This window comes from Bidens hawaiensis, unplaced genomic scaffold (genome assembly GCF_021521415.1).
Source record: "Bidens hawaiensis isolate Kalapana, Puna unplaced genomic scaffold, B.hawaiensis_p1.1 tig00028739_1, whole genome shotgun sequence".
In the NCBI taxonomy this organism is placed as follows: Eukaryota; Viridiplantae; Streptophyta; class Magnoliopsida; order Asterales; family Asteraceae; genus Bidens; species Bidens hawaiensis.
The window spans coordinates 199,137-214,723 of NW_027494703.1; the positions used below are offsets into that span (position 1 = coordinate 199,137).

At 36.3% G+C, this 15,587-nt stretch overlaps 2 protein-coding genes across 2 annotated transcripts; both read left to right on the top strand.

Moving 5' to 3' along the window:
• The first annotated feature begins 4,935 nt into the window (after positions 1-4,935).
• LOC143577590 (proline transporter 2-like) lies at positions 4,936-8,441 on the top strand. The gene is made up of 8 exons (XM_077061380.1): positions 4,936-5,250; positions 5,354-5,578; positions 5,903-5,997; positions 6,063-6,249; positions 6,719-6,843; positions 7,256-7,471; positions 7,946-8,176; positions 8,262-8,441. The coding sequence occupies exons 1-8, from the start codon at positions 5,136-5,138 to the stop codon at positions 8,409-8,411; spliced, it is 1,344 nt and encodes a 447-aa protein (XP_076917495.1). The 5' UTR covers positions 4,936-5,135; the 3' UTR covers positions 8,412-8,441.
• Positions 8,442-9,877: 1,436 nt separating this feature from the next.
• LOC143577592 (proline transporter 2-like) lies at positions 9,878-13,246 on the top strand. Its single transcript, XM_077061381.1, has 8 exons — positions 9,878-10,205; positions 10,293-10,517; positions 10,602-10,696; positions 10,774-10,960; positions 11,078-11,205; positions 12,321-12,536; positions 12,713-12,943; positions 13,031-13,246. The coding sequence occupies exons 1-8, from the start codon at positions 10,154-10,156 to the stop codon at positions 13,175-13,177; spliced, it is 1,281 nt and encodes a 426-aa protein (XP_076917496.1). The 5' UTR covers positions 9,878-10,153; the 3' UTR covers positions 13,178-13,246.
• Positions 13,247-15,587: the final 2,341 nt, after the last annotated feature.

Below are 15,587 nucleotides of genomic sequence, written 5' to 3' on the forward strand. Positions count from 1 at the left end.
TCCTTCAGGTGACACTGAATTATTGAGTTAGTGCCTTGTGCGTGTAGCCTTGCTATTAGTGCGGGTAGCCTTCCCTGATGGCTTGTATCCGCAGCTGCGGTGACAGGCGGGATACTTCACCATTGGGAGGCTTTCCCTGCTGGAACAGCTGGCGTACTGCGCGTAAGGTCTTCATCTCTGAGCATGGTGGGTCCTGCGGAACCAGTTGGTCCTTGCGCAAACGTCCCTCTTCAAGGTGAGTCTTGCGGGTCCAACTGGGCTCTGCTGGGACCTACCTCTTCAGATGGAGTCTTTGATTCCCCAAGCAAGACACGAAACAAAGAAAAACTAGTAGAGAATTTAAAACGTCACTACCAAAAAACTGGACGATTCCTGGCCAAAGATTTTGTCGGAAAACTGAGCTTCCAACAAAAATAATTTGCATGGAAAATGCTCGTGAGAAAATGATTTCCTACGATTTTCCTCTGCCTTTTTCTACAAAATTGAGGAACGGATCTGTCCAACAATTTTACAATGAAGGCAACTTCTTTATTACAGTACTTTTTATTACTAATGGTAATGATAAATTTTATATATGAATGACGTTTATTAAAAAAAATTATAACAATAATACAAATAATAATATTATGATAATGTTAATATTTATTATTTAACTTTGGACAATAGCATAATATTTAAGATAATAAAAGTAAATTAATGGGTCAAGTTATTATATACAAAAGGGAACAAAAATGAGAAGGATGAGAAGCCATAATTAGTTGGCATGTGTCATGTAGGGACCAAAGGAAAAATGGTATAACACATTTTCTCTTTCCACATGCAAGTCACATTTTAATTCCCAATTATTTTTAAACGGCTATAACTTTTTCATATGATATTTAAAAAAAATAAATTTCACCATAATAACAAGCGTTTTTTTACCTTTAATATGAGTATAATTTTGTTATATAAGAATAAAAAATAATTTACGTCATTGTGTCTTTTTACGTCATTGTGTCTTTGTGTTTGTTATTGTATTTTTCGCTATTGTGAACGTAAGAAACAAATCAACTACAATACCAATCTACATAAACAATGATTTATAATAACAAATAAAAGAACCTAAAAATTACAATAAAAGAATCAAAATCAAGAACAAAATAATAACAACAAATACCAACAAATACTTATAACAGCAAAAGAAAACATCTAATAATAACAACAAAATAATATCAGCAAATACTTATAACGTCTCATAATCGAAAATTAGCAAATACGAACAAAAAGTAACAGCAAACACCTATAAAAATAAACCTAATAATAACAACAAATTGGTTCTCACCGTTTTCATGCTAAGAGTAAAATGTATTTGATCATGTTTCTATATATATATATATATATATATATATATATATATATATAATGAGAAATTCTAGCAAATTATCTAATACATAAAACACAATGATGAATGTATATTACACAATAACCTGAAACGTAAAACACAATAATGAATACATATAACAACATAATGGCCTGAATCGTAAGACACAATGGTAAATGCATATAACAACACAATGGTCTGAAACGTAAGACACAATGGTAAATGCATATAACACAATGGCCTGAAACGTAAGACACAATGGTAAATGCATATAACACAATGGCCTGAAACGTAAGACACAATGGTAAATTCGTATAACACAATGGCCTGAAACGTAAGACACAATACAATGGCCTGAAACGTAAGACACGGTGGTAAATACGTATAACACAATGGCCTGAAACATAAGACACAATGGTAAATGCGTATAACACACTGGCCTAAAACGTAAGACACAATGGTAAATACGTATAACACAATGGCCTGAAACGTAAGACACAATGGTAAATGCGTATAACACAATGGCCTGAAACGTAAGACACAATGGTAAATACGTATAACACAATGGCCTGAAACGTAAGACACAATGGTAAATGCGTATAACACAATGGCCTGAAACGTAAGACACAATGGTAAATACGTATAACACAATGGCCTGAAACGTAAGACACAATGTTAAATACGTATAACACAATGACCTGAAACATAAAACACAATGGAATCTATATATTACACAATGCCTTGAACGTAATACGCAAACAACATAATACTCTTTTTCTCAAATTAAGTGAATATTGATCACAATGACTAAAACACAAAGATAAGTATAAAGACAAATGTTGAGCGCAAAGACACAATGAAGCACAAAAGACACAATGACGTAATCTTTGTGTTAATTTTTATCTTTCATATGAGTATCAATTGAAAAACACAATGATCGAAATATATAACACAATGCATAGAAAACCCAATTAAAAACACAATGAACAACCTAATAACACAATATAAAAAAACCCACCAACTTTTTTTTTATTTTTATTTAACAATATGATATTCATATTAAAGATAAAAAAACGCTTGTTATTATGGTAAAAATTTTTTTAAAAAAAAATGTCGTATGAAAAAGTTATAGACGTTTTAAAATGATAGAGGAATTGACATGTGTCTTGCATGTTGAGAGAGAATGTCTTCATAAGTGGGTTATTATCTTCATGCCCTTCTCATCTATTTTTATTCAATTTTTATTCTTGAATTTATCTCCACCATCCAAATCTAAGATCAATGGATTAGATTCCTTCTCACCATTCTCATTTTTGTTGTCCTTTGTATTTTAACTTTACCCTAACTTTTAATATCTATATTTATAATATTTCAAAATATAATATTTCCTGAAGAAATAGTTGGAAGTATAATTAATAAACGTATATACTGACAAAAGTTTGTCGTAATTTAGCACAGGGCGGATCCAGTGTTCGGCCAGGGGGAGCGTTTGCACCAACTCAAGTCCATAGTTTCCTTTATAAATTTGTAATATATTAGGTCTAACGACCCAAGTGACCCATCCAAAAAACTTTTAGTGACCAATTCTTAACTCTTTTAGTGCCCCATACTCAACTTTTTAAATTTTAACCCAAAATTTTTAAGCCCAAATTTAATTTTGTTATGAACAATAATAATTAAGCCCATATTACTTAATTGCTCAAGCACTTTAATTGAAAATTTGGAATTAGTGGGATGCGAACAGCTTACGGTGATACGGCTTCACATGTTGACGTTGACACTGGTTATAGACCCAAAAAACAAAGGACACAATCACCAATCAACATTATTATATTTTTTATTGTTTCCACACTGTTGTCGATACGTAAAGTCAAGAATTCGGTAATCGTTTTAAAGATATTAACACGGATTTACTTCAAACAATGTTGGCTTTCAATCCGTATGATTCATTTTCCAAGTTTGATGCATGAAAGTTAATGAGATTGTGTGAGTTCTATCCATATGATTTTGATAATGTGGACAAAATTGTTCTTGCATCTCAACTTGGTTTGTACATTGATAGTGTGCGAAAAGATGAAAGATTTGCTAATCTGAAAGGTAATACGGATCTTGCTAAAGGTATGGTGGAAACAAGGAAACATATTTCTTTTCATTTGGTTTATCGATTATTAAAGTTAACATTAGTTTTGTCTATTGCGACCGTAATGGTTGAGAGATGTTTTTCGGAAATAAAGATCATAAAGACAAATTTACTTAATCGAATTGGTGAAGATTTTTGAATGCTTGCGTAATTTGTAGTGTTGAAAAAGAAGCATCTTTATGTGTTACGAATGAAATTGTAATTAACCGTTTTCAAAAGATCAACTCATGTAGAGGTCAATTGTAATAGGTATTTTGTTTATCTTTAATGAAATTTATTGTTTACATTTCTATACGTAGTTTGTTTAATGTAAATTTTTTACTCAACCCGTTTTGGTTTGACCCGACCCATTTTGGTTTGACTTGTTTTAGTTTGAATTGACTTGTTCTAGGTTGAACTTTTTTTTGCACCCACTGGCTAAATTTTCTGGACCCACCATTTTAGCAACGTTTTTTTTTATGGAATAACGTGTCGTTGCTATTTTATTGTAACATTGTGGCACAATTATGGTTTATTTATTGGACTGTAAGTGGACTGAACAACCACCAGGTGAGACATTATTCATGTTCGTCTGTTAAGCTTTTGTCGGACAAACAAACGGTTCACAAACACCCTACCGAACGAAAATTCGTGTCCGTGTCCGTTCATTAAGAAATTAAGTTTGTCAGTGTCCGCTCACTAGTATTGTAAACGGACGCTAACGGATACTAATGGGCAACCGAACACTAACGGACGCTAATGGACAAACAAACACCAGTGGACACTAATGAATGTTAATGAACAAACAAACACGAACATATCAAAATACTTGACATAAACACTAATGAACATTACACCATATGATATCCAAAAATACTTAAACTTAACATAGTAACCAAAACACATAATCATATCAAAATAATGTTTTGGTGTTCGAAATCCAAAACTTCAAGTGTTTCACGAGAAGCAATCTTCAATTTCTTCATTCTTCAAGGAATTTAAATTGACACACACACACACACACTATTAAACAGACGTTATCGGACGGATATTACCAGACGTTCACGAACACTATTGAACGAACGAAACCTTTGTCTGTATTCGTCCGTTAAGCTTACCGAACAAAACTTTTTGTCCGTGTCCGGTTCATATAGTAAACAGACGAACATAAACGAACTTTTTACCATACGAACAACCGATATACCCCGAACGTCTGGTTAATCAATTATTTATGTTTGTTGGAGATTTGTTGAAAATATATGAGGTAAGAAATCAGTTCAAAATTTTCATAGAAAAATGGCGTATTTTCTAGTAGAATCAACTGATTTGTATTGCACTTTAGCATTATATATCGTTTTATATTGGCAGGGTAATTTATCACAAGCCAAAATATAAATCGCCGTTCACAACAACACCACAAAAAAAAATTATAAATCAAAAGGAGGCACCTACACCGGTTAAATTCAACAATATTTTAATCAAAGAAACATTAACGGTCAAAATCATCTAGTCTTTTAGTCACCGGGGAAACCAAATTACTAATTAAATAATAATTGGCAGGCCTAAGTAAAAAATCAACCTTAAATTCATAACTTTCTACAACTACCTACCATAATGGTTCTTACATTTTCTGAATCTTGAATTTTGTTTATAACAATGGACTCAGAAGCAAACAGCGCCGGCAGATCACTACAAGTCGAACCCACAAGTCCACTAAAAGGCGGTCCTGGTCCAGTTAAAGATCTAGAATCGGCCCACACCATCGACCATGGTCATGTTCACTTAGCCATAGAGTTATATACTTATATTATCAATTATTTCATTTGTGTTCATTAATGAATAGTCATGAATATCCATTCACTTGTACATTGCAGACTCGTTTGGTCAAGTTGGTTTACTGCTAATAACAAGTTTCAACTGTGGATACATATTAAGCTTTTCAAACCTGATGTTGGTGCCTCTAGGATGGACCTGGGGCATTACTAGCTTGATAGTTGTGGGGCTATTTACGGCCTACGCTAACTGGCTCTTATCTGAATTTCATTTTGTCGATGGAAAACGTTTTATTAGATACCGAGATCTTATGGGCTATCTTTTTGGTTAGTTATTTCTGTCCATTCTTACGGTGGATTGTCACACAACTTTGAACTTAAACTAAAATTATGTCACACAACTTTGAACTTAAACTAAAATTATGTCCTTTTGCTAGTATGAGTTTGTGAACAATAAATGGATGAGCTCCATTTAGTAAAATAAACTTCACCCATTCCCCTCCTAAACAATATTAATATTTTCTAATACTTTGACCAATTTGAGATAAAAATGCAATTTTAAAGTTAGAGGTTTGAAATTATTGTCACTTATACTTGAACCAACTACCTTAATATTAATATTTTCTAATAGTATGTTTTCAACTTGTAAAGGGAGGGAAATGTATTATGTAACCTGGGTTCTTCAGTTTTCGATCCTTCTTCTCGGGAACATGGGGTTCTTACTTCTTGGAGGGAAAGCCCTTAAGGTATTATCACTGTGATTAATTTGAAACAATGCTTGGTCAAACGTAACGGTAGTTAATGGTTGCAGGAAATCAATTCAGAATTTAGTGATTCACCTTTGAGACTACAATGTTTCATAGTGATAACCGGTGTTGCCTACTTTGTATTCGCACTTTTGGTTCCTACGTTGTCATCAATGAGAAGATGGTTAGGAATTTCTGTGGTTCTAACCTTCACTTATATTATGATTCTTCTTGTGGTACTATTTCGAGATGGTAGGTGTCATCTTTTTTGCTATGTAAGGAGTCTAGTGTAAATTCTTAACTAGTTTTCAAGGTTGGGTAATCCCTAAAAACTACTAAAGGAACTTTAAGCTCAACCTAACATGACCCAAACAAAAAAAAAAAACCACATATATAGTGTTAACCTGAACCCTTTGCCTACTTTATCAGATCTACTTTGATCATTTGGATTTCCTTAAACGAGACGTTTAGCTTCCTACACTACGATGAAATTCAGGAAGTATATATAATGGGTGTGTCTAAACGCACCCCCTTTACATACCCCCCTTGTGAGAGGGATAATTGGGGTTTACCCACAAGTTTGTGAGAAGGACGTACGTTTAGTAGCACCCTAAATAAAGTCCTACCTAAGTTAAATGTTAGCCTTTTGGTTACAAGTGTACATTTTATTATGTTAATGTTTGATGCTCTTTTGGATTGCTATGTTGATATTCTCTTAAAGGAAGATCAAACAAAGACAGAAATTATGACATTAGCGGAAGCAACTTCTCCAAAGTGATGAACGGTTTTGGTGCGATATCAGCCATTATTGTTTGCAACACAAGTGGTATACTACCAGAACTACAGGTAAACATATATCCATATTAAAAGGTGATTTTGAGATAACATTAACTCTTATAAATGTGTAAAGACATGTTCGCTTGTATAAGCACGAAAACGAAGATAAATAACCAAAATGACTAGAATGGCTATAGAGAAGATAATCACTAATTGTTTAGCGGAGAACTATATAATTTGTCTGAGCTAAAAGAGCGTAGATCAATTTGTGGCACTGAATTCATTAGACCAAAAAGTGTGTACAATCAAGTAATTTGTTGTAGTGCAAGTTATGTGGGTTGTATGAACCAAAAAGTGTATACCAACCGAAACTGAATTTTCGCCGTCTCTCGTGCGGAGGAAAGCAACTAGTTTACTTAATCTTGAAATGCCATCCATTTATATTATCTGACTTGCACCATAAATATGATCTGAATTGCAGTCTACGCTCCGTAAACCGGCTATCACAAACATGAGGAAAGCCTTATATTTACAATACAGTGTGGGACTATTATTCTATTATGGTGTGAGCATTGTAGGGTACTGGGCCTATGGTTCATCTGTATCTACCTATTTGCCTGAAGAGCTCAGTGGCCCAAAATGGGCTAATGTTACTATCAACGCTATCACCTTTATTCAATCTATAATATCACAACATGTAAGCCTTCTTCTATTGTTTCACTTTTTGACGTGATAAAAAAAAAAAAAAGATTCTGGTTGGAAAATTTTAGCATCCGGTTAGTTACAGATTGGGTTGGGTTGACTCGGTACACTTTTGTCCATTTTTTAAGGGGTTAGCTATTCACACACCATCTGACATCTAATCCCACGCCGTATATAACAACCTTCCGGATAGAGGCCGGACGGCCGTTTTGACAAATAAATTTCAAAGTTTGTTTGTCTACGTTCGGAATAGCCATTTGACCAATTTTTTTTTCCGAAGTTTGACACCGTGTAGTCGGTTCAAACGATCGTCTGACCAATTATTTTTCAAAGTTTCACTTTTTTTTTTTTCTTTTTGTGGATAGCCGTTTGACGGTGTGAAATCAGATGGGGATAATTGGACACATTAAACGTACACTTCCGAGGTGACTTTCAGTCTGTTTAATGTTTAATCCCCATTCTTGTTCAGATGTTTATTGCACCGATTCATGAGACTCTCGACACCAAATTTCTGAGGCTTGACAAAAGCATTCATTCAAGTGAAAACATTAAGAACCTACTGCTCGTCCGAGCAATGGTCTTTACAGGCAATACATTGGTGACAGCAGCATTCCCATTTATGGGGGACTTTGTGAACTTGCTTGGATCATTTTCTCTCATCCCTTTAACCTTTATATTCCCAAGCATGATATATTTCAAGGTAAATAATATATATACAAATAATATACAAGACAGTTCAAGCATTAGAAAAAAAAAGGATTAATGCATATTTTTTTCATTGAAAGGTGAAAAGAAAGTCAAAAAGATTGGAGAAGACGGTCTGGCACGGGGGAATTATCGTCCTGTTTTCTCTCCTCACGATTGCGACTACAATATCTGCTATCAGACTGATTGTAAACAACCTTAAGGAATACCATTTTTTTGCTGATGCATGATAGATTTGTTCGAAAGAATAGTCAGGAACATTAGGCATATGGCTTTTCAAGTGCCATTTCATTTGCTCAAATGCTGATATTATGAAATACTTGGCTTCTTAATTACCAGGATACAAAAGGCTAGTTTTGTGTTTGTGTTGTCAAATGACATTAACTGACCTTTTATAAACCAGACAATTCTATGTGGGTTCGCTTATTCTTCCAATGTAACATCTTCTTTTCAACTTATTCTTGCAAAATAATATTGCAACAAAAGATTTTATTGCATACTAATAAAAAAAGTTTACATGTTAATCAAATATGTAAAACACCTTTAACAAAGATAAAGTGAGCGGTCTTGCCAACAAGTTGGAGTCTAATTTGAGGCCACATGATTGCAATCATATTGGAATTATTGTTATTTTGGGCACTAGGAAGCCATACAATAATTGACCTCTTTTGTGTGTGCTTATCCTATTGGGAAATCTTTTGCTCATCAAAGTTCAATTTGTTGAAGCTTTTGTGTGACCCGTCCATCAAAGCTTATCTTTGAGTTTGACTTACTTTCCTTTCAAAATATATTATGGGACCAAATTTAAGAGTATGAAACTTTAAGGCCAAAATAATTAATAAAAGAAATAATAGTTAAGATTCTCCCGGATCAAATGAAGGCCTAACGATTATCAAATAACAAATGTTTTCTTTTTCAATAATCTTTGACATGCTATAGCTCAATGTGTCGGACCCGCGTCACCTCTAATCAAATTAAACATAAAACACTACATCATTCACGATTTGAATTCAAAACATTAGAAGGGAAACACAGAAAATTAACAATGCTAAGTGGCAATATATAATTTATGTTGAAATTCACATGATGGAAGCAATTAGCTTGGTTCAACATATTGTGGCACTCTAGGCAAATTCAAAACCTGCTGTGGCCTGTGGGTATGAGATATGTTAGATTGCTAAGAAATGCCATGTGTCAAACACCATCAATGCATTTTAGGTGTGCTGGCTATAGATGAGACGAGACCTACAGAGTTGAACATGCTTGGAAAAATCCATGATTGTTAAAAAAACAAATTTGTGAACTACTTTTTAGCAAAGTATACAACATTGTTGATACAAGGGGCGGATGTTACAAATGATATGAGAGTCACTCATGTGTTGTTCGGGAGCATCATCACGTGAGGTGGTGTTTTGGACCCCTTAGGCTAATCCCACGTCCGTGGTCAAGATGGTAGCGCAAAGCTTATCGGTAGCGATGAATTCACGATGTAACACCATAGACAAGTCTCACAACGTCTCCGGACATGAGAGATGTTGTGTTAACAAGAAATGTCTGGCCTCGAAAACCAACAACGTATTTTGGGTGCATTGGGTGTAGATGAGAGGAGACCTCTAGAATTAAGGGTTCTTCTTGATAGGAGGCAATCCCTTGGTAAAAAAATGTGTGAGTTGCTTGTAGGAGAAACAGACACTATCATTTGGTATGTGGGACCAGCTTTTACAGTTACCGATTTCTATACGACTGTCTATCTAGCCATTCGCTACATGAGAAATGTCACATTGTGGGAAAATCAAACGCTATCATTTGGTACGTGGGACATGATTTTACACTTATTGACTTCTACACGACTATATTATCTAGCCACACATACACTACATATAAATGTCACATCCAACACCACTAACCTTTTACACCAGCAATCATATTTCTATAAGCCCATTGAGCCTAGACGAACAGATATGTTTTGAAAATGGAAATAGAGCACAAGGGTGGTCCAGTTTCTGCTCATACAATTGACCATGGTCTGTTACACCTAGCTAACATAATAAAACTTTTATCCTTCTCATTTCATTTAACAAAATTCAACTAACATTGATTTGAAACTGTAGATTCATGGAAGCAAGTTGGGTTGCTTCTAGTAACCGGCTACAGTTGTGGCTACATCTTAAGCTATTCAAACCTGATGTTGGTGCCTCTAGGCTGGACTTGGGGCATCATTAGCTTGATAGTGGTTGCAGTCTTCACTGCCTACTCAAGCTGGCTTTTGGCTGGTTTTCACTTTGTAAACGGTCAGCGATACATCAGATTTAGAGATCTTATGGGCTCTCTTTTTGGTAAGTTCTTTTACATATAATAAACATGTACTAATATTAGTTCATGCCAAATTCTAGCAGTTTAAAAATTTATGTCATGTGTAGGAAAAGAAATGTTCTATCTTACTTGGGTTTCCCAAATCTTGATCCTACTTATTACAAATATGGGGTTCATACTTCTTGGAGGAAAGGCATTAAAGGTACAAAACACAATTATTTTGGATTTGATTTGTTTATTTTAAGGATTTAAATATTATATCTATTGTTTTAAAAACAGGAAATCAATGCAGAATTTGGTGGTTCTTCTTTAAGACTCCAATATTTTATCATCATCACGGGTGTAGCCTACTTTGTATTTTCAATATTTGTCCCAACAATATCATCAATGGGGAAGTGGTTGATTATATCAACGGTTCTTACCTTCACTTACATCGTGATTCTTTTGGCAGTTGTAATTAAGGATGGTAGGTAGTTCATACAAAAATAATCAATTAGCATGACAATCATGTCAACTTAATGTTAATTAGCATCTCTCAGTAAACATGGCTTTGGTGATAATGATAAATTTATACATTTTATAGGGTTAAATTCTAACCGAGTCATTGATTATGGACTTAAAGGAAACAACGCTTCCAAGATGTTTAATGGTTTTTGTGCAATATCTGCCATTGTCACTTGCAACTCGGCTGGCATTATACCCGAGATACAGGTGAAGATCTTATATACGTTATTCGATTATTCACTACTACGTTTTCAGCATAATTATACGTTACTGAGTGTTTGAAATATTGGATGGATCTAGAACTGGTTTAGTATACACATGCACACAAGGGCACAATATATATACAGTGAGCTCCGCCCCCCACCCCTCTTTTTTCGCAGCAATGTAAATTTACCCGATTTCACCCGAAAATTTTTATATGTAGTGTAAATTTACCCATTTTCGGTCAAAAATTTGATATCCCCCCCCCTCCCCCCCAACCCCCCACGTATAGGATTTTTATTTTTTACACATTTTCGACCAAAATGTTGTTGCATTTCTCAACATGTTATAGGTCTGAAATGAATGACGATCATAGTTACTATATATATCTAATTATCCTTTTGTAATAATAATGCACAACCTAATTAAAAACTCTTACCTTAAGTTGTCCGTTTAGGAACACCCGCCAAGTATATGATGGTTTGTCCAACATTTCTCGCTCATTCAGCATCGCGCCTATGAAACACCATGTCATGGTTCCGTGAACGAGGTGTGCCCTCCTTTTTCGTGACCATATCATGGGTGTAGCTCATTCTATTTTCTTGATTTCCCTTTTCTTTTCATTGTGCTAGCCAATCACTTCTCTCCACCTCACAATTTTCTTTTTCTAGTTGTCTATTATATTATATATTAAACTAAGACCTAGTTAGATTTTTCTCAAATAAATTGTATTTGGTAATTTCTCTCTTTTAAAAAATGTAAACATAATCTGTTTTCTCTCTCCTGACATTCCGTAAAAAGGTTACAACAGAGTTGTTTAAAGAAAATATTTTTGGTCTGGTAAGTGGTTTTGACGCAGCCCAAACTCGATATTATTTCTAAAATACAACCCAAACCTGATATTGTTCCTAAATTACACCATGAACCCGATATTGTTTAAAAATAAATACATGTACGTAAAAATAATTGATGATGGCAATACTTTATTTTCACATTCACACTTTATGCTTTTCCTTTTCTTTTTTGTTGTCTGAAACAAATAGATGACATTGACTACAATAAACACTTTGGAGGATATATGATTCGAAAATTGATCACTTAGTATATATTATGTATTGCAGTCAACTCTACGTATGCCGGCGGTTGAGAACATGAGGAAAGCTTTACATCTACAGTTTAGTGTAGGCCTGGCCTTTTATTATGGTGTGAGCATAGCCGGTTACTGGTCCTATGGTTCAGCAGTCTCTGAGTATCTTCCTGAAAACATAACCGGACCAATATGGGCTAAGGTCCTCATAAACGCAGTAGTATTCACACAATCCATAATTTCTCAGCATGTTAGTTCATCTATGGTTCCTTTCATAATAGACTAATTGGTGATTAATATTCAAATCATATTAACTTTTAGAAATTTGTAAAGATAATTCACTATATCATAAAAACGATATAATAAAAGTAAATGACAGGTTTATAGTTTAAGAACGTTAACCAAACTGTTAAAACGTGACTTCAGGCATTTATCGCACCTGTTCACGAGGCACTAGATACCAAGTTCCTGATGCTTGATAAAGGCATACATTCTAGACATAACATAATACGCCTACTTTGCCTACGAGCATTACTATTCACTCTCAACACACTGGTGGCAGCAGCCCTTCCTTTTATGGGCGATTTCGTGAACTTATTAGGATCTTTCCTGCTTATCCCGCTGACCTTCATCTTCCCGAGTATGATCTTTATAAAGGTTAGCCCGGCCACATTGTTGCACGTACGTTATACTCAAACAATCATAATCTAACTTATGTTACATATATTTATTTGTTCTATTCAGGTGAAGAGAGAAACAGCAAAGATTGAGAAGGTCTGGCATTGGGCTATTATTGTTCTGTTTAGTCTGTTGACAATTGTAACGACTATAGCTGCTGTCCGGTTAATTGTAAACAACATTGCAGAATACTATTTATTTGCAGATACGTGACGTGCGGTAGGACGTGTGTTTATGAAGATGGATTGTACTATTCTTATATTATGTAGTATGGGATTCGAGTTCTGCTAATTATTATTTGTCATTCAATGGCATCTGTATTAACCATATTAAAGAATAAACTACAAAGTGTTTGAAGAAACACTAAGTGACCCCGACAGATTACGGATAATCTTAGGGTCAAGTAGATGTTTCCCACGAGGGTTAGGTCCGGCAAAGATGGTTATTCTTCTGATGACCTGCAAAACAGACACCGTGAGCTCGTCACTGAGAAGGGGGGGGGGGTTACCTCATTGTGACCACCCTCCGGCGTGAGAATCAGACTAGATTGCTCTGAATATAAATGTATATTAAGAGAAATAGCTAGAGCAGATAAGATATGTGATGGTATAAGATAGTATATGATACCGTTCCAAGGTGTTGGAGTATTTATAGCCGAAGGTAGGTTTCCAAGCAGGTACAGCCAGCTGTATAATATTCATTTTCTACCAACTATGGGCTACGCACGTGCCATGCTGGTGGTTGGTGGGTAGGCAGCGGCTGATAGTGACATGGCCGGCTGTGTACTATTCATTTTCCACCGACTGCAGGCTATGTACGTGCCACGACAAGGGTTGGTGAGTAGGCAGCAGCTGATAGTGACATTTTGTACTAGAGCGTGCTCCTCGTCGTACTGTTGTCAGTGAGCTGTCACCCTGTGATTGGTTCATGGGCTGCTTTGGTCAGATCTTGTCTATTTTGTCCATACCTTGGCATGTATAGTACAAAAGATCTTCCAGAAGCGTACGGACTGGCTCATTTGGGCGGGAGTATTCCCGCCTTGCTCATTCTTTCTTCAGGTGACATTACTGAATTATTGAGAGTTAGTGCCTTGTGCGTGTAGCCTTGCTATTAGTGCGGGTAGCCTTCCCTGATGGCTTGTATCCGCAGCTGCGGGAACAGGCGGGGTACTTCACCATTGGGAGGCTTTTCCTGCAGGAACAGCTGGCGTACTACGCGTAAGGTCTTCATCTCTCTGAGCATGGTGGATCCTGCGGAACCAGTTGGTCTTTGCGCAGACGTCCCTCTTCAAGGTGAGTCTTGCGGGTCCAACTGGCCCCTGCTGGGACCTACCTCTTAAAGTCCCCCCAGTCCAATGTTCTTCTCATGAATTGTTAATAAGTGAGGTGAACTTTTGGACTTAAGCAAAAGGTTTTGAAAAGGGTTTTAGTTTTAAGGTTTTCCGTGGGGATTCTTCCCGCGGTTTTCCTAATGTCACGTGCAGAAATTCCCGACTTTTCTGCTTGATCTTTGGGTATGATGCGGGTAGGTGTGTAACCTCCTCGCAAGTCAGGAGCGTTGAGTTTCACTTGTAGATTCTCCACGACGTTTTGGTAGTTTTAGACATAGTGATCAATTATGTTAAACAACCAATTCCATCTTGGAGCTTCAAACAATCTAGTTCTCAACGTTCCCGCTATGCGGGGATGTTATTTCCCTTTCCACAAGCATGGCCCAGAAGATCCTTCTTGGTTTTAATTCCCTGCAAATGCTAAGTATGTGAAGGGTTTCGCCTTGACACTGTACCCGCACTCGTCTTATAGTTACTTGACTTCCAAGGTATTCTTGGCTTCAATTCCCTGCAGGGGCTAAGTATGTGAAGGGTTTCACCTTGACACTGTACCCGCACTTGTCTTACGGTTTCTTGGTTACCAAGGTATTCTTGGCTTCAATTCCCTGCAGGTGCTAAGTATGTGAAGGGTTTCGCCTTGACACTGTACCCGCACTTGTCTTACGGTTTCTTGGTTACCAAGGTATTCTTGGCTTCAATTCCCTGCAGGTGCTAAGTATGTGAAGGGTTTCGCCTTGACACTGTACCCGCACTTGTCTTACGGTTCCTTGGTTACCAAGGTATTCTTGGCTTCAATTCCCTGCAGGTGCTAAGTATGTGAAGGGTTTCGCCTTGACACTGTACCCGCACTTGTCTTACGGTTTCTTGGTTACCAAGGTAAGGGGATATATTCCCTCTTATTTTTGAATCTTTGAATCTTTTTGAATCTTTTTGAAATTCGAAGAGTTGGTGAAAGGATAAGAACAGTCCAAACTGTTGAAGGGACGTTAGCGTCGTCTGACAGTTTCTTCTGACAGTTTCAGGACGTGCAGGCAGTTATGGCGACGTGACAGTATATGGTCATTCCAGACGCTTTTTCAGGCGCGTGGGCGCGAGTTTTCGGGCGCGTGGGCGCGGATTTTGCGGCACGCGTTCTGTTGACAGCTGTTGCCAGCTTGCTTTCCACGTGTCGTTGTCTCATTGTGCCTGCGCTTTTCCCTCTCGCACCTTCACATTCATTGAGATGGGTATATAAAGGGGGAAGATGATGCATCTCAACTCACACCTTCACTTCACTCTTCTTCTTCTAAACGA